General features: G+C 43.4%; 1 protein-coding gene across 1 annotated transcript; it reads left to right on the top strand.

Moving 5' to 3' along the window:
* The first annotated feature begins 329 nt into the window (after window positions 1–329).
* On the top strand, window positions 330–7,812 carry LOC114788340 (desmocollin-2-like). The gene is made up of 16 exons (XM_028976825.1): window positions 330–459; window positions 541–631; window positions 738–937; window positions 1,042–1,146; window positions 1,344–1,499; window positions 1,593–1,734; window positions 2,312–2,466; window positions 2,570–2,704; window positions 2,795–2,983; window positions 3,326–3,573; window positions 3,996–4,141; window positions 5,231–5,452; window positions 5,602–5,823; window positions 6,097–6,206; window positions 6,654–6,935; window positions 7,093–7,812. Exons 1-16 carry the CDS (start codon window positions 418–420, stop codon window positions 7,288–7,290), a joined length of 2,643 nt encoding a protein of 880 aa, XP_028832658.1. The 5' UTR covers window positions 330–417; the 3' UTR covers window positions 7,291–7,812.
* The last annotated feature ends 11,265 nt before the right edge of the window (window positions 7,813–19,077 follow it).

The raw sequence follows: 19,077 nt of genomic DNA, 5'->3' as shown, positions 1-19,077 counted from the left end.
TTTGTTGTCCTCCGTCACCCTCGACTCAGGGACCCGACCCCGGGTGGGGCTGTGAGAAGCTCCAGAGAAAGCAGGGGGTTCACAGGCCCGGAATAAAGCCTGTTTATGGGGTGGTGCCCGAGGACAGAAGAACGTTTAACACGTTCGGATTGTCAACCTCGTCGGAAAACCGCAGCATTTTACGTGGTTTCATGGTGTTTCGTGTTAGGGTACTGTGCCGAAATTCATGACAAACAACTCGGCAGATGTGCGGAGTGAAGGCGCGGCGCGGCGCGGGTGGAGCCGGGAAAGGTGAAACCGCCAGAGAACCGAGACGGGAGGGGGAGAAGAAGAAAAAAAAAGCCGCGAGGCGGCCGCGCCCACACGGCCGACTTTTACTCCTCCGCCCGTCCCACCTGGAGCAGACGCGTCCGCAGGATGGCCCACGGGTTCGGAGTCCCGCTCCTCGTCCTTGTCGCGGTAGGTAAATGACGAGCCGGGGACCTGAAGCTTTTTTTCTATTTAAAAAGTCGTGTCGCCTCCTGTCGCCTTCTCCCCCAGAGTCTGTCTGTCGCAGCGGACGGCCGCCTCAGCACCTCCCTGGCCGCCGCCCTTCCCCAGACGGTGGCCGCTGGATATGCGGTGGCCGCGGGTGTGTTGAGACTTTTTACTTAGAAAGAATGTGCATTCTGAATGTGTGTGTGTGTCTTTAAAACGAGCTGACGGGCCCGTGGAGTTAATTTATCTCCTCCATTCAGTCGATTTGAATGGCCGCGGGTCCCAGCCGTGGCTCCTGACTACCGATGACCCGGACTTCGCGGTGGGGACAGATGGCACCATTGTCACCACGGGTCTCTTCAGTGTCCCTGCCGGGGGCAGGACTTTCTCTGTGTGGATCCAGGACGGCAATGGCGATCGGAGTAAAGTGGAAGTCACCATTTCCCAGAAGCCCGTTGAGGTAGATGATGTGATGCAGCACGGCACGACACACGGGCATTCTTTTCACAGTCCTTTCCGTTTTTGAACCTCGAACACGAACGTTGTGTCTGTACTACGTGTTAGGGACCAAAGACAGGTGTGCTGAAGCGCTACAAAAGACGATGGAGTCCTCTGCCCTTCAACATCGTTGAAAATGACAGTCCACCCTTCCCTAAGGATGTCGAGCAGGTAGGACCCTGGGGCCGTCAGGCTTTGTACATGAACTTGAGTCGTTTTACCATTAGCATGAAATATGACAGCACAATGCAAATCTCTGATGATGTTGGACAGACGTGAGTGGCCATTTATTCTGTGGGGACGTGCTTTTTGGACGCGTTCTTACGCAGCTGAGTATGATGGTTACATTTGATTCATCTTTTGTGCAGATTTCCTCTGACTCTTCCGCTTCCCACTCGGTCTATTATATCATCTCTGGCCCTGGGGTGGACGAATACCCATCAGGGGTGTTCTCTGTGGACAGTGACACCGGGAGGCTGAAGGTCCTCAGGCCTGTGGACCGGGAGGAATTTCCTCAGTTCATTGTGAGCCATGACATTATTCTGTAGCCTCTTTATTTATCCTCCTCTGGTGCACCCAGCACTCATGTTTCTTACTCACTGTTCATTCCTTTACAGTTTCAGGCCAGGGTATTCGACAGGAGAACTAAAGTCGAGACTGACGAGCCACTGCCCATCACCGTGGATGTGGACGATGTGAATGACAACGCACCCACCTTTGTAGGCCCCATGACATTTCATGTGCTGGAGCAAAATAAAGGTATGAGAAGGCCACACTCACTAGATGTCTAAAATGCTATTTACATTTTGATGCGTGCATACAGTTTTGTATCCTTTATAAGGTCTGGGAGTTCTATTGACATAAAATATATATTTATTATATTTGTTGAAATTTCTCCTGTCATGCTGGCAGAATTATTTGGCTCTTAATTAATTTTGATGCACAACAGAGCATTATTATTGTAATTCTGGCTAAAATACAATTAAATCAGTTCCAATATAGAAAGGGAAAAAACATTATGCAGGTTTAGACGGCCTCTGACTACAAAGATAAAATTATTTTTTGGTCTATAAGGTGCAAGGTCAAGAAACAGATGCATGAATCCATTTAACATAATATTAATATATGTAATGTGTATGATAGTTGGTTGAGATATCCAATAGGAGTGTCTTTTTCAATCTGGGTTATGGTGATAAGGTTTTCCTAATTATACTAAGCATAATTGCTTAAATTGTGTAATTAAAAAATGCATGTAAATGTATTATGATCTGCCGAACTGTATGCTGTCGCGCTTATTTCCCGAATGACAGTTAATCTGAGGTGTTATGGTGAACAGGTGTCGTGGCAGGACAACTGAATGCTACCGACAGAGACCAGCCAGGCACACCTCACACACAGATCAGGTTCAATCTGCTTGATGGAAAGGACTTATTCATAGTCAACCCCCAGACTGGTGTCATTTCCACCGTCACTCCCACTCTCGACAGAGAGGTGCGGTTCATTGAACTTACATGATGCTTGATTTCGTTTAAATTCTTTATTCTCATGATCTCTGCGAAGTGTCTTCTTTGTAAAAATTCATTTTTGTCTCCAGGTTAAAGACACTCACTTGGTTACTGTCGAAGCCAGAGACATGAATGGTGCAGCCAATGGTCTATTCAGCACTGCTACAGCCACTATCCTGCTCAAGGACATAAACGACAACCCTCCGGTCTTCACCAAACCTTCTGTTAGTCCCCTGGACAGTTCCCCACTAAAGGAGATAGCTCATGTGATAGTTTGTGAATGTTTACTGTATTATGTGGTGTTCGTCTTGCAGCACAGTGTGAGCGTGTTAGAAAACGTCGCAGGGAAGAAGCTGCTCCTTCGGATCCCAGTTGAAGACAAGGATCTGAAGAACACCCCCAACTGGAAGACCAAGTTTCTCATCAACAAAGGCAACGAAGACGGATATTTCCAGGTTGAGACTGACCCACAAACGAACGAAGGCCTTTTATACTTGATGAAGGTGAGCAAGACGTTATAATACGCTGATGTTATGGTAATGTTTTTTTTTGCGATGGTGCCTGCTATTCTGTACTAAAGTAATAATTACAATTAACACTTACCATTGTGTAAAAAAGGTTTTCACCAACATCAAACCCACTGACCGACAGGGGCTTCTACTGAAGGATAACTGGACAGGCATATAATCAGTCTTACATCTTTTTAGAACATCATATGACATTCATAAAGTAGAAGAATGTAAATGTTTTGAGCACAAAGTGGGAGCAACTTGCTGATTAGCTTCATTAGCTATGAGCAGAGGCATTTCAGGTTGACTTCATGACTTCTCCTTTTCTGATCTCAGCCCCTGGACTACGAAAAGACCAAGGCAGTAAATCTGCAGGTTCAGGCCCAAAATGAAGTTCCACTTAGTGGCACACAGGCCACCTGGGCCTCCATCCCCGTGCAGGTTAATGTGCAGGATGTGGACGAAGGGCCTGAATTTATCCCTGCCACCCTGCACCTCCGGGTGAAAGAGAACACCGCCAATGGCACAGTCATCGGCACCTACACTGCCAGAGACCCTGAGACCAACAGCAGTGTGGGCATCAAGTAAGTCTGCCTTTAATGACTGGAACATTTCATTTTAGTAGCATTCTGAATGTTTATCGCCTGAAATCAGTCCAGGATGTTTGGAGAGTCTGAAACACGCCCTAGCCGATCTATATGCCAGACTAGCATAAATCATGTCATGCGGTGCTTTTAAAACTCCTCTGGTTTGGCCAGTTCCTCCCCTTTCATCATTCTGCTTCTCTTGTTCAACTGTGTCAGCAAAAGAATGCCTTGCAATGTTAGTACTTCTAAACACGGCTCTGATCACAGTGTGCACATTGCTGCAGAGCACAAAACTAGTTCTCAAAGAGATATTGTATTATACGAGAAAAGAAAAAGATGACCATTTGATTATATAATAGATAAATAGCATCTATCATTCAGATAACTGTTGGTTTTGTGTTTGTACCTCTGTTTTTCAGGTATTATGAGTTGTCAGACCCAGCTTCATGGATTGAAGTTGAAGAAACTACTGGCAAGTTGAAGGTTGTCAACACCATAGATAGAGAATCTGACTTTGTCAAGAATCTGACTTTGTACAACGTTACAGTGAAAGCCGTGGATGCAAGTGAGTATTATGTATTTATTTATTTTTGTTTCTCTCTCCTAATAAACTTAATTCCAATTTATTAATAACAGTGTAAATAGGATCTGCATTAAAGTGGCTGTTAGTAGCCTAGCGGGTCACAAAGACCCAGGTTGAAATCATGTCCCTGAGCAGGACACTTAACTCTGAGTGTCTCCAGGGGAACTGTCCCTGTCACTACCGACCGTAAGTCACTCTGTCTGATAAACGCCTTAATTATAAATGTAATGTATGCCGATAGACATTGTGTAATATTCGTCACCCAGAGTGTCAGACTTGACGTCTGAGGTGTGGCACCCACAGGTGTGGGCATGCCGCATCCCGTCCCCACCCTGTACTGGGCGTGTTGGAGTTCAGAATGATACTACGGTGATTCAAAGCCCTCAAGCTAGCTCGCTATGATTGTAGGTCCTTGTCAGAGGTTTGTCTTACTGACCTGGGAACAGGATGTTCCCTTCGTTTCCTGACGCGTTAACGTCTGGGCCGCAAGGAACCGGGTGAACTAGCAGCAGGAGACTTTCAGGGAAACATATCTCATGGGCGCAATTTCTATGTGGGAATATTAATGAGATGTCTCAGTATTCTAAAATTCAAAATAGATTTTTTTGAGTAAAGAGTTAAGCATATAGAACATATTTTGATTTTACTATTTCATATTTATTTATAGAAGGGTATAAGATATTTGTTTTGCATGATGAAATCTCTGATCCATGCCACTTTGGTCTAGTGTTTTTACTTTTTCTTGATCTAGATCCTGAATGTAGAACCAGTATGGCAATTCAGTAGTTTCTGGTCACATTACATTGTCACCATAAAAAATGTAATATGCCAATTTCATTTTTTTAATTGGTCCTCCAGTGATGGTGCTTTAGAGGTACAGCGCTTTTGTTGTTTAGCAGGAGTGATGTTATTCAGTAGAACTTTTCTGATGTTCAGTAGAACTTTTCTTACATTCTCCTGGTTCCAGAATTGTACACTGAGCATGTTTAAAGATGAGTAGTATGTGGGACTGGCGAGGAAAGCGTATGCAATTCCATTTATTCACAGTTTGGCCCTTTATTGTACCGACAGCTTCTAAAACAGGAACAGGTACTGTGCTCATCAGTGTGGAGGACGAGAACGACAACGTGCCAATGATCCCAAAATCGGACCTGACCATGTGTGAGAAAGAGGGGGAGCTGACGTCTGTTCAGCTGACCGCTGTGGACAGAGACCTGCCGCCCTTCTCCTCTCCTTTCTTCTTTCAGCTGGACAACCCCAGCGAAGGGAAATGGACCTTGAAACGATTCAATGGTGAGATTGATATGTGGCTTCAAAGACAGTTAATGATGACGTTGTTTCCATGGCAACGGGCTAAGTTCAACACGTCATTTTCACTGTTTTTTAATTATCCAGTTGTTTGGCATCAGTAGATACACTGTCATCCGGATTGTAATTTCCAGACACAACGGCGAATCTCTCCCAAGCCGTGGAGCTGCCCAGTGGACTGTACAGTGTGCCTGTGCTGGTTAAGGACCTGCAGGGACAGGGTCAGACACAGACAGCCAAAGTCAGGATCTGCCGATGCCTCAAGGGCCAGTGTGTTGCTTCGCGCAGCTCCTCGGCGTTGGGGGTAGGTGGCATCCTCGCCCTGCTGCTCGGACTGGCGCTACTGCTGCTGCTCTGTGAGTGCACAGGACAACACACAAACACCCACACCAAAAAATACATATGCTGTCTACGCTCGCACAAACTCAAACAGACCCATACAGACACGTGCACATGCTACAACATGCACGTACACTTTCACAACTCCATACACAGTGCTTTCTTGAATTTTACATGAAGAAATGCATAAATTAATAAAACCAGAATGAATAATAGAATACTATGGAGTAATAACGGAGGTGAAGTTGCTCTCTGGTTAACCCTGGTGAATCGTATTGCTCCCTCTGAAGGCATCCTGGCAGTGCTGTGTGTGACTAAAAGGGAGAAGCTGGAACTGGAGGACTCCGCTGGAAGTGGAGGGATGCTCCTCACGTCTAACACGGAGGGGCCAGGAGAGGAGGTACCCACAATCCCCAGCTGCATTATTACTGCCCTCACCAGATATTCTGACAGTGCTGCGTCTGAGATATATCAGCAGAACCTTTAATTTATTTTTATATGGTTTGTGCGTCAGTGTCATTTGCATTTGTAATAAACAACATATAATGTAATTGATAATGCAAATGACTAAAATTATGTGTACCGCTGAATGCTTTTATGTCGAAATATTTCATAAATCATAAAATGTACACTGAATGAGTTAGATGTGACTAATGTTGATGGCAAAATTACATCTTAAATATCAGTCATTGTGGAGCAAGCATATAATAATTACTTAATCTGCAAATCATATTCCCACAGAATAATTAATGAATAAACACTTTCATGTGTTTAAAATGAAATTAAAGTGTTTATTGGACATTCAAAACTTTCAAAAACAACAATTGCTGTTTCTTTTATTGCTCAGGGTGCAAATCTCACCATGATCCCTACAAGTGGGGAGTTTTCAAATTTGAACGCTGCCGTGGATGGAGGACTGAGAGGAACAGTGAAACAGTCCACATGGACAGCTTCCCAGCAGGCTTTGCGTCAGCAGTCCATGGATGTCCTGTCCACAGACATGCAAGACGTGGCCTCAGTGGGCCAGTATGGCTTTGAAGGGTTTGGTGCAAGCAACACTATGAGCTACAAATATAAAGACATGAAAACCCTGCATACCTGGCAGACCAATGGCCGCTTCCTGCAGATGGTATGAACCTCAGTTCAGACCTAATATAATTTTCTGATAAATTAGTGGCTAATACAAAACGTTAATCGGCCTGATGAAGTTTGCATGTCTCATTCACATTTGTTGTAATGTTTATTGTTGAATTAATGTGTTGTTTTTTTTTTTTTTTTTTTTACAGAAACTTGGGAACTTGGCGAGGGAGCAGGAAGGTACCTGTGCAGATGACATCATCCACTCATACAGATACGAGGGTGAGGGGTCGCTGGCCGGCTCAGTGGGTTGCTGTAGCGACCAGGATCTCCAGGACAACCTGGACTTCCTCAATACTCTGGGACCAAAGTTCAGGACACTGGCCGAGGTTTGCACCAAGAAGTGAACTTTCCTCACCTCTCTGCTCTGTGGCTACATGTTCTCTAGAATAGGGTGCTGTTGAATATAAATATGGACTTTTTATGACTTAAAGACATAAAGAGTATGAAGCACACGCACCTCCATTTTGGGCACACCATCACCATCATCCTTTTGAAATAATATGAATTTAAAGCTGTAAAAGACAATGTTTGGCAGTTCAACAGACAAAAAACAAGATTCCTTCATGGATAGGAGTATTTCAGACAATTTTACTCCTTTCTGTAGGTTATCTGTGTCCTGTATATGTTCTCAGTAAATTACATAACTCCCAGAATCACATGTACATGGATGTAAAAGTTATTAAGACTGGATTTTATTTGATTTTTTTTTTTTACTTTTTTGTTATTTTTATTTCGTGAAAAGATAATTTATGAGATCTGGACATATGCACTGCCTGTGTATTTCATTCAGGTTATGCTTTTTTAAAATAACAGAATAGAATGGGGGGAGAGTTTTTGTATTACAGTAATAAAAATCAGAAAAACAACAAAATTGTTCCATCATTGAAAATGTTTCACAATGCCGATGTTTATTAACATAATTGTTTTTTTTTTCAGATAAAAGATTTTGTTTCACTGTAAATGTTAATTGAATAATTTTTGAGAATGAATCCTCAAACATTAATTTGTGTTTTGGGCTCTTGGGTTTTGTAGCTTGTGACTGGGAGGGCGATTGTTCTCTCTCTTGCCGATGACCTGGGTGTGTCTCTTTCGAACAAACACAGGCGTTGGAACCACAGTGACTCATACTAAATCTGAAGGCCACCGCTGCTCTGTGAGCGCCACTCGGTGGCCACTATGTGGCCCTGCATGAGGCCGTGAGAAACAACTTTTTTTTCTGCAGTTGACTGATGCCTCAGATGACACTTGCCTCTCCCGGGGTGTTCTGGGTGAAAGCAGGGTGAGGCGCGTCTCACTGGTGACTAATTATTGCAGAGTGAGTCACTAACCCAGTGAAAACTGCGCACTCTTTTTAATTTCTGTGTTATTTGTCAAATAAGAATGGGCAAAACAGACTCCATGAACAGAGGGAAGATGGCTAGATGCAAGTGTTTGAGGACATTATTAGACGGGTCTAATTCAACTCGGAGATGATAACGTCCTGTCGAGATTTGGAAAGGGAAATCTATGCAGTCTGAGGATGGCCGTGGTGATCAAATGCTTCCAGGGATTAAAAGAAACCCGTGGTGATATCTTGTTAGATCACAATTGCTGTCATCACAATCACAAGATCATGAAAGAGCAAGTCACTTTTTTCATGTGTGACACAAAAGCCTGTGTTCAACAGCCACATCAAAGATTCCGTACTAAAATTCCCAATGGGGGCAATTAGTAGCAACCAGAAGACAATTTGGCACTCTGCTCTGAATATCAACGTATAAAACCACGTCAGTCATTCTCCTTTGTTGGGCTAATAAGTGACGAACAGCAGAAGGTTGAAACGAGACTGGCTGAAAGGTCACCCTCAGGCTCACACCACACCCCATTCCATTTCAATTTTCATTCTTCTTTCCATCTTGGCTTTGAAATGTGTAACATCTGTTTATATGTTACACATTTCAATTATGTTTTCAATTATTTTCATTCATGATATATTTTACAAAATGATTTTTGTGATTGAATGAGAAATGCTTAATCTTTTTTTAGCTTAATCTGTAAAAGAAACCAGCAGCAGTGTAGTATGCTTCTTCTTAAGAATTTAAGTTTAAGATATAAGACTTTGTGAATTAACTTATTTCTACTTTTGCATCAGTAGTTAATACCATGGTGGATTCTGACAGTACCACTATCATGGGTTCCATATATTCTGTTGTGGATGCTCTGTGAAATACTGCACCTTGCCCTGAAAATCTGACTGCTTGGTGTCATGTTGGACTGGCAGGATAAGGTCACTGGGGTTGTTTCTCATCTAAGCTCCAAAAAAGCGTCACTACTGTAGTTTTACTCAGTTGCAAGACGCACTGCTCTGTCTTCTCAGCGTGCCAGATGGAGACGTAACAATTCATTCAGACTCTGCTGTGCTTAGGAGCCACTTTCTCGTAGCACTGCCACGTGAATTTGAGAATTTTAGCACTTGGGCCTACAGAGCTCCCATTAGAGTGGGAGCATCATATCTAGCCTCACAGCGACTGCAATGCAGGTGAAATTGACTCTGTCCATTTACAGTCATCCTGTAAGTCTGTTACTTTCCAGACATGAGCGTGAAATTAACCCATTAGTGGGAGCTGTAATGAACTCATGCTGTGCAGTAAGACCTCCTGCCACATATAAATGCCACAGTATAAATGGACTTTACTAAATGTTTTGTTGTAAGAATGACTGTTAAGCGATTACTGCTTTTGCGTCCTGAGTGAGACACATAGACTCTTGGGGCCCAGATGATTCTTCAACACCAGGTGGCAGTGTCACCTCTCAGAAAGGGACGCTGCACCCTCCAGCTGGTCCAGCAGGTGAGCTGCACGCCATGCTGAGTCACTAGGGCCGTCTGTCTGGCTTCCTGCGGGGGTTTCTGCTGCTGCTGCAGCTTCTCTGCTGTGAAGTGACATCATTGTGATCAAAACTAAACACGGCAAAAGCCACAAACGAGGGACCTGCACAGCGCCTCTGGAATGCCTGACTGTTCTCACTCTTTTAAGGTTGCATTGCACATATTGGACGTGTAATTGCAGATCCAAAACTGCCCTTTTATTAATAAGTGGGTTGTTTTTAATCAGGGGTCACTCTCATTTCATATAATCTGCACTGTGAGCACAACCCTTGCTTTTGCCATGTTTTGTGTGGGTTTAAAAGAAATATAATTATGAGCCGAGCCTGCTGTGATGAAGTTGACAGGGTGACAAAAACCACAGGCTATTCATCATACCGGCACTTTAATGAATTTACTCTCCATTAAATTCCTGACAAACAGACATGCCATGGATGAAGTAATCATGCCATAAAACAATTACACTGATTAATTGACTCTACAGCCACAGACGATCTGATCACGTTTTATCTAAAATATGAGAATTTATTAGAATGGATTGATAAAGATCAACATTTTAAGAAATAACTCAACAAAATGCAGGCTTCTCACCATGGGTCTCTATCAGCCATTACGGGGAAATATGCTTTTAATTATTTGTGCATTAATTATGCAGGGGTATAATTTCCCCTGGTTAATGATCTGCTTGGGCCATCGTGTTTGATTCTGGGTCCCAGTCAGTATCATCTATGCTAATTTCCAAACATGCTGCTGACAAGCTAATTGGACAAATCAATTTAGCTGTGCAATACCCAAGAGGGATATCTGTGTCTTAATGACTCAACATGATCCAGCAGATATGCAGACAAACAGCGTTCTCTGTTCATAAACTCACAACTGGGAGGCTTGTTGTGTCTCCTGATTTCTGCCGCGAAAAGCCTGCAATGCATTCTGGCTCCACGAGGACAGTAAGCGCGCTTTCGCTAAGGGAGCAAATGGCAATCAAACCCAGTACAATTATACCCCCAGATGAGCATTTCCTGGCTTCATTTATTTATTAAAATCTTTACTGTCTTCCTTTACATAGTTTTCAGTGTCATAGTGAAGCCCATTAAAATCTGCATTAGTTGAACATCAGCCTTGATGGTAAAAATAATCCAGGACGTGAGCACCTGCTGTGAACTGTCTCAGCCCTGATTGTTACTGTCTCATTAATAAAACATGTTTAATTACACCAGGCTGCTTTATAGCTCGGAAGTTAAAAAGCGCATTTTGCTTACTAACAGTGGTGGACGAAGTGAAGAAGATAAGAATGACGTCTAGGTACATGAAGTTGAATTGTTTCCAAAATGCATGCAGGATTTCATTGACAAACAGTGGGACTATTTGAGAGGCCGAGTGGCATTAAAAGATATTCATAATGGCCTCTCTGGGTGACCCGTTTTCCATTTGTTCCCCTCCCGAAACCAGACCAGGCGATAAGTTTTGCACAGGTCAAACTTGGTGAAGAGGGTGGCTCCGGTGACTGTAGAGTAGCAGCAAGGGATACTTGTTCTTGACAAAGAAGAAAGCTGCTGCTGCTGGGGAGGTGGACGGTCCGATAAGCCTGGATGTAGTCTTTCATGGCTCGTGCTTCAAGCTGGGACACTGAATAGAGTGGTGATCAGTGGTGGACTGGGTTTTCCGTGGTCTTGTGAGCCAACAGCCACGGTTAAAGTGAAGTGATTGTCACTTGTGATACACAGCAGCACAGCACATGGTGCACACAGTGAAATTTGTGCTCTACATATAACCCATCACCCTGAGTGAGCAGTGGGCAGCCATGACAGGCACCAGGGGAGCAGTGTGTGGGGACGCTTTACTCAGTGGCACCTCAGTGGCACCTTGGCGGATCAGGATTCGAACCGGCAACCTTCTGTTTTTGGGGTCGTTTCCTTAACCTCTAGGCCACCACTGCCCATGTTGATCAGATAAAAGATGCAGGTCTGCTTGTGGTCTTCAGGGGACAGAAGACACAGCGTGGTGGTGAAAAACTCCAGATGTCTGGTACCCAGGGGACAGCTGTCTAAAGCTTGAATGACTGGGCGGACCAAGATCGCCCTAGCTGCTTGGGCTCGGGCAGTGGGTTCAAAAATGGAGCCAGGCAGAGCCAGTGTGTCTGGCCGGGAGAGAAGGTCCAGTGTCTTTGTGCTCGCAGGGCATTAATGTCAATGGCGGCGGAACGAGAGGCACCATGGTGCATCAGCGGCCTCACGTTAAATAAAATTTCACAAGCAACACACTAGCCTAGTTTTTCTATAGATGTCTAGATGGCCCTTTGAGTGTTTAAGGTTGCTGACCCCTGATCCAAAACCATCTACATCTATGAGGGTTTGTGAAGGGCTACTGCCCTTTTGCCATTTAAAATAACATTTCTGTAACTTCGGCTCAGACCTATCTGTGACATGTAAAGTGTCACTGTCCTGTGGGACTGAAGTGCCACCAGCTCGGCTGGAAGCGTCAGGAGGAGTCTGGTGAAACTGCGTTAATTAGCAGCCAGCAGGATGTTTGGCAGTCTGAGGCTGATTATAGGACTGTGATGGAATGTGTGGACTGTGATGAAGATGGTGAAGACGACGTGTGTGTGCGCTCTTGTGCTTTTATTCTGGGAGAATCCAACATCATCACAGTGACAAGTATGTGAAAATATGTGAAATATCTCTATATGTGTGTATAAATATATGCGAAAAGTCACAGTAAAAGAAAGACAGAACTGGTGGTGCACTTTTACATGGGGTGCATTTTTAGTTTTTCCAAAAAAACTGTTGTTACCATAGGTAGAATGAACTTGCCGTGCCGTTATTTATTATAAGAGTATTTGTGCCCTGCTTCATTCCATCCAGACATCAAATCTGACTTCAGTTGAATGGGGTGAAGGATATGCAGACTTTTTCCACCTTTGATGTATTTACTTCTATTTAATGTAGTGTGGATTAATAGCTTTTGGAGACCAGGGGGTGGGTGGACCTTGTATACGTTGTTGCTTTGATTGACGGCTTGCTTGCATTTTCAAAACCGGTCCGTTTCATTTAGTGGTGCTTGATTATGTGGTATTGAAAATAACCTTTTGCAAGAGGCTTATTTCTGTCTAAAAACTGCTGATGTCGGAAAACAGTGTTCAGGGAGGCCCAGCCGTGGATGAGACCTGTGCTTTAGAGTGCTTTAATGACTGGTTCGTTCTGCTCTCACCCGACCTTCCCCAGCTCCCTTGCAGACAACTTTCATGCTCATCCTGCTCCCTTTATGTTGTTGCTGTCCTCATTTGATACTATGCCGGGTAATTTAATACCCTTAATTGGATTTGGTGGGTGATCTGTATGGCTGACCTCCCTGTGAGTAAGCGGTTCACTCAGCACATGGATTCCCTGCATCCTGCTGCGAGCGTTCCACTTGCGCAACTCGGGTCCTGTAAATTCTGCTGTCAATGAGACCCAGCACAGCACACAGCACCACTGAAACTCAGGGAGGATTACCGGGGAGTCAAATGGGTTTGTTACCCAGCAACCACAGACCAAGCCAAAGTGATTAACTCAGAAGGCAGTCATGGGTGCTGGGCTAACAAAAGGGCCACATCAGCTGATGGTTATGTGTAATTACATCCTGCATCACAGCCTCATGCTCTCACCTTCAGATGCTCGCATGTGTGTGTGTGTGTGTGTGTGTAGTTCTCCAGGGGAGGCAAAGCAATTATCAAAATGAAAATGTTATTAGAGCACATGGCGGATAACCGGCTGGAGACAGGGCTTGCATATCGGTACCTTCTGAAAAGTCACCATGACAGTTCAAACAGTTCAAACATAGACCCTTACAGAAGACAAGCCATTTTAATCATAAGCAACATCAGATTTTTCAGAATTTTAGAATGGGGTTCCACATCAGAAACCTATATCTTTATCATTTTATGATGATGTTTCTAGATACCTTCTGGTTAATCGAGAAATTGGGTGCAATTGCCAATAAGTGCAGCCCTAGAGTTGACTAGTGTAATGTCAACAGTGTCATCATGACTTGAGGAGATGAGAGCTTCTTGCTAAAGTCTCATGAATTTAGAAAAAAAAAAAAAAAAAGAGTTAACTTTTCTGAAGTGAAGGAAAGTGTGTTTTGAACAGTTTTCTCACTGATTAAAAACATGATGTAGGTTAACATATTTGTTTCATAATTTCATCAGATTTTAACACCTCACATGCAGCCGAAAACTATGCAAGTTGCTTGGTGAATAGTGATGTTGCTTCCACCAATATGTCCACTTTTCATAAGTTCTGTTCTTCCTACCGATTGTCACCTTTAGTACTGTATTTTGTGTCACTGCTGGCCAAACCTAAAAAAAGGAGAGAAAGTGATGGTGTTGGCATTAGCACAGAGCTAATTAGATTTCTATAAATACACACGTGGCTGGGCGCGGTGATGGATGCAGTGTCTGTGCTGTGGGGGAATGCTGAAGCAGAACCGCAGTTCAGGGGCCTTTAATAAGCCAACACTTTTATCTCTTAATTACACAGTGGCCCACACTCCCATTGCCCACTCTGGGCATTAAACCTTGCTTCGTGTTCAGTTGAATGACACTAACCAGATTTATGTGTCTGCATGTGTGTGTGTGTGTGTGTGTGTGTGTGTGTGTCCCACCCTTTCAACAGCAGGTACTTTTGACTTTTGATAATTTAGCTTTTCCAACAGAGCACATCCTGGAAGAGTAGGAACTAAAAATGCACCCAGGAGACCAACTCCACTCATTCAATTCATCAAAGGTAAGACACCATCTGGCTCCATGAAGACCAGCTATCATAATCAAACAAAGATGAAGGTGAGTCTGACAATGAAATCTAAACAAATGCATGACTTCTGACCAGATCCTGTTGCAACATCCGATGGTCCCAGTTTGATGTTAAGAGGAAGGTCATCACATTGAGCACGAAAGCCACTAGAAAGCATAAGCAACTGATTACACAATTTATAATGATTCATAAATGTACATTTCATATTAAAAGTAAGATTCACAATAATACCACAATGTCAGCTTCAGGAATATGCACATGTGTGTGTTTTGCTGAGGAGTGTACTTCACTTTCCTTGCTAAGTGGGTAATTGCTGAGTGGATTCTTGTTGAATGCATCAGGGGCAAAGAACTGCTTTGAAGGCCTGTGAAGGAGCTGTGTGAAGTGGTCCACATCAGCCCAAACTTTCAAAACCTTTAAACATCACAGCTGTGTGTTCATTTGTTTCAATACAACCCCCAACAAAAGAATCGGAGCATCAAGGCCAATTCATTTGTTTTTTTCGCTGGGCACTGAGGACACTTCTGAATGAAATCAAAAGATGAATATAAAGAGACGTCTCTAGTTTTATTCCCTGATAATTACAGCTAATGTTAGTTTAGATCTATTAAACAACATGGAAAATGCTCCTGAGCCTCCGCCGCTGTACAACAGATGCAGCCCTGTGCTTTTTCACCGGTTCTGGCTAGGTCAGGCAGTGAACAAAGTGCTTCAGCAGTCTAGAGAGGTCTGCAGAGAGTGTGCATCAGGATTCTGATGTAATGGCAATAAAAAATGAAACAAAAGACAAAATCCATGTTCTTGTGATCTAGTCACATCAGGGTTGAATACTGAACCCCCCCTATCACGTGCCAGATTCATGGCCAGCTGCTCTGGAGCTGGGGTTTGGGTGGGTGGACCAAACGTAGGGCAAGAGCTGAGCAGTGCAAGGAGGAGGAATGTCCTCTGAGGTGGGAGGTCACGGGTTTGGCAAAGGGCACTTCAGATTTATTTCTTTTTTTTTCAGAATTTATTTCACTCTAATGGACTGTTGAACTGTCATCTGGTTTAAGCCCCTGTTATTTCAGGCGAGGAGCACAAAGCGAGGAGCACATGGGGAGGAATGTCCCCCGCCAGGAGGGTGATAGCACAGTCATAAATCTGTTGTGGAGCGGCACTTTGATGAACACCAGCTGCTGGAACTGAGTAGAGATCCACAGGAGGGAAATCCAAAGGTCAATCATTCATGACCTGGACTGCCCACAATGTCTTGCAGTGCTGTTGGTTCGTCTGTAGCTTATGGTCAAGTGTCAGGTCCAGTAGACGGAAGGCTGCTCCATAGTCACTGGGGCTCACATGGTGATTTGGGGGCTCTTAGATGAGCAACAGTCCCCAACAGAACAGGTACATTTGGCACAGGCTGCACAGAGTGAATAAAAACTTCCGTCTGAGCCTCTTTCCCACACTCATGTCTGTCATAGTGTTGATCCCTGATAAATTAAGTGCTCAAGCTAATCTGAGCTGAAATAAATGAAAGAGCTTCTCTGAGCTTCCAGAGCACCAGCTGAGCTGTATTTATTATGCATTTTTAAGCCTTGTTTTGAGCATGCACTATGGCTGGAGACCTCTCCAATGTAAGCTTTTGGGCTTCTCAGAGGATTGGTAACATCAGCCAGGCAGCATCAGCTCCTCTCCATGTGTCTATGTGGCTGAGAACCTCTTTTGGTGGCCACTTGTTAGTTGTTACTTTGCAATGGTTGTCTGAACCATAGCTAAACTCCAACATTCAATTTCACAAGCCAGGGCTGGCCAAACATGCTAAACAGAGAGGCTGGCCTGGGTGAGGTTGGGTGGGGAAACTTTATCTTCTTCTAAAGAACACATTCTCCATTCATCAGACAGGACAGCCCCTGCATCACAGTAGATGAGATGGGCTCTACCATTTGAGAGAGTTCTCCCTCCCAGATGTTTGATTTGGTTGGGCCCAGATGTATACTCAAATACAGTGACTGAGCAGTGATGGAAGGCAGGAAGAGGCCAAGAGGAGCCCACTTCACCACTAACCCCCATTTTGAGAAGCATAACTTGAAGGTTACAGCTTGATCTGTGTCATATTGATGACTTTTCTTCTGATAAATTTCAACCTATTGCTTCTGTGTTGTATACTTTTTATGATTTGTCTTTTAAACCTTTTTTATCAGATTTTTGTCTGTTGAATCTTCTCCATTTGATTTAAGTTTTAATTAAACCTATTCTATACTTGCACTTATATGCAATGAAAAGGGTTTCCATTTTTCAACTTCCTCATCCATGGAAAAAGTGGGCCAAGTTTGGACATGAATCTACCAGCTTGAAAAGGTTCCCCACCCAAACCCTGCCAGGAGGTGGAAGCATCACTGCTGCTCTGCTGGTGGTGCAGCCTCTCCTGACCTGGCTTTCTAAAAAACAGTAACCATTTCAAAGCTTCAGTAATGCTTACTGGACGTACACATTTAAATGAAATCTAAAATTTATTTTTTTGTTTAGCAATTAACCACAAACCCAGAGGACCAGGCCTGCTGGTGTGTGGTGTTTTTCAGTGAAAAGCCATTTTCTGATTCTGCTCAGAAAACATTTGCATAGATAACGTTGGAGTAAGAAATTTAAAGGGCCAGTGGAACTAAGCAAATAAAAAAAAAAACATTCTTCAGGAACTTGAGAATCCTCAACTTTTAAGACAGTGTTCAGCCCATTTAGTGAGTTCTTTTTAAAAACACACAACTTTACACTTTTTTTCAAGGATGTGTGGAGACAGAAGAGAGGATCTTTGATTAGCACAATAAAATGCATGAAGGAGCTCACAGTGCTTCCAGGGTAGCCTTGAAATAAAGAGGCTTATTTTTCATCAAAAACAGAGTGGAGGATTGAGTGAATCAGTGACCTTCAGGTTATTCTTCCCTCTAATCTTTTTAATTAGCTGGGGAGTATATGTGGGGTGAATCTGAAGTGAGCCCATGAGGATGACATGTGGGTAGTAGGTCCCTCAGCATATGCTCCAGACTGAAACTCAGCGCAGTGTGCTGAGGTGGATCAATGACATTCATTAGAACAGAATTTTCTCTTCTCGTACACTGCAGGGCGTGGTGCCACAGAAAATAAAACAAAATTATTCACATGATTAAAAGAGGTCAGTTTCATTAGACGTCTCTAACCGGTTTAAAGAATAGTTCACGGTGAACCGCAAGTTCACCGTAAACAAACTTGAGTGAATCTCCAGTGTAAAGTGCTGTTTTTCACATTGAGCATCAAACAGACATTGTGCCGGTGCGTTAGTGAGATATCTACATAATTATTAAGTAGGTTTTAAAACTGAACACTATGCAAAAAGAGGAGCATTTATCATGAAAAAACTGCAATAGCATAAAAACAAGCGAGGCTTCCTTTGTTGTGGCATTCAGGGACAATGCAGCAGCAATTATCTTCATAAACTCCTCTCTGATCCATAGCAGAGAAACTTTGCCTACCGCCCACAAAAACTCTCAAATGAGAAGTTTACATGTGAAAAAAAAATGTTCCACAGAAGTACAGCAAAACTATGAACATCTGGATGTAAAAATGGCCCACTGGGGGATTGTTCCCCTAAATAAGGCTGTTTCCTGATTCTGTGAGAAAAACTCAAAATACATTAAGTTTTGCAATATTTTGTATGATAAACACACACGCGTACACGTATGAACAGGACTGCCACTGATTTAGTCGTATACTGATTGCTTTTATTTTGATTAGTGCATGTATATATAATGTATATATAATATTAGTGTATTATATATATATAAACACCTTCTCCCTTAACGCATTAGTTCCAGCGGTGAAATTCCCACACAGCTGAAGTCCAAGACTGTTCTGTTCTGAAAGTATATTTCCTAGGAATGGAATATTTAATAAAGCTTATATCAGCAGTTGAGAAAAGTTCAGCTTTCTTCAGAGAGTAAAAAAGATGGAATAAATGTACAACGATATTACTTGAGATAAGTGTAACTTATTATTTAAGTAAAGTACGAGACTCAGTGTTTGGACTGTGTAGAATTCACCCGGCTCTTGTCATTCATATTTGAAACAGACACAGAATCCACAGTTTACACAGTCAGAAACAGCCAAACCAGCACTGTTATTGCAAAACTCTTGCATCAGTCCGACATGCTTAGCTGCCCCCATTCCTCTTCCCGCGTACATGAAGGAAGACTGTTTTCCCGACACTGTCCAGGGAATGCAGTGTGTAGGAGGAGCGCACATTTACTCTGACTGCCTCATGTCTCTAATCAGCACTCATTCAATTAGCGCCTGATGAATTGTGGGCCGGAACGAGGGTGAGCATTTCCAGTGATGAACCTGAACCTCTCTCTAGGAGCCCTGTTTTTTTTACTAGAGAGGAAGTGCTCAGATCCTCCGGTGCAGGAGCGGCAGGGATGACGAATAAACAGGAGAACTGTCATGTTGCACTCGTAGAACAGTCCCTTTCC

Source organism: Denticeps clupeoides, chromosome 4, assembly GCF_900700375.1.
Source record: "Denticeps clupeoides chromosome 4, fDenClu1.1, whole genome shotgun sequence".
NCBI classification, from domain to species: Eukaryota; Metazoa; Chordata; class Actinopteri; order Clupeiformes; family Denticipitidae; genus Denticeps; species Denticeps clupeoides.
The sequence above is the reverse complement of the archived record's forward strand: the minus strand, read 5'-3'. Positions and strand labels throughout refer to the sequence as shown.

Excerpts from the sequence above, each read along its gene's own strand:
- LOC114788340 (XM_028976825.1), top strand. The coding sequence starts at position 418 with ATGGCCCACGGGTTCGGAGTCCCGCTCCTCGTCCTTGTCGCG. Across the intron at positions 3,574-3,995 it reads AACAGCAGTGTGGGCATCAA|GTATTATGAGTTGTCAGACC; the intron begins GTAAGTCTGCCT and ends TCTGTTTTTCAG. Across the intron at positions 6,936-7,092 it reads ATGGCCGCTTCCTGCAGATG|AAACTTGGGAACTTGGCGAG; the intron begins GTATGAACCTCA and ends TTTTTTTTACAG.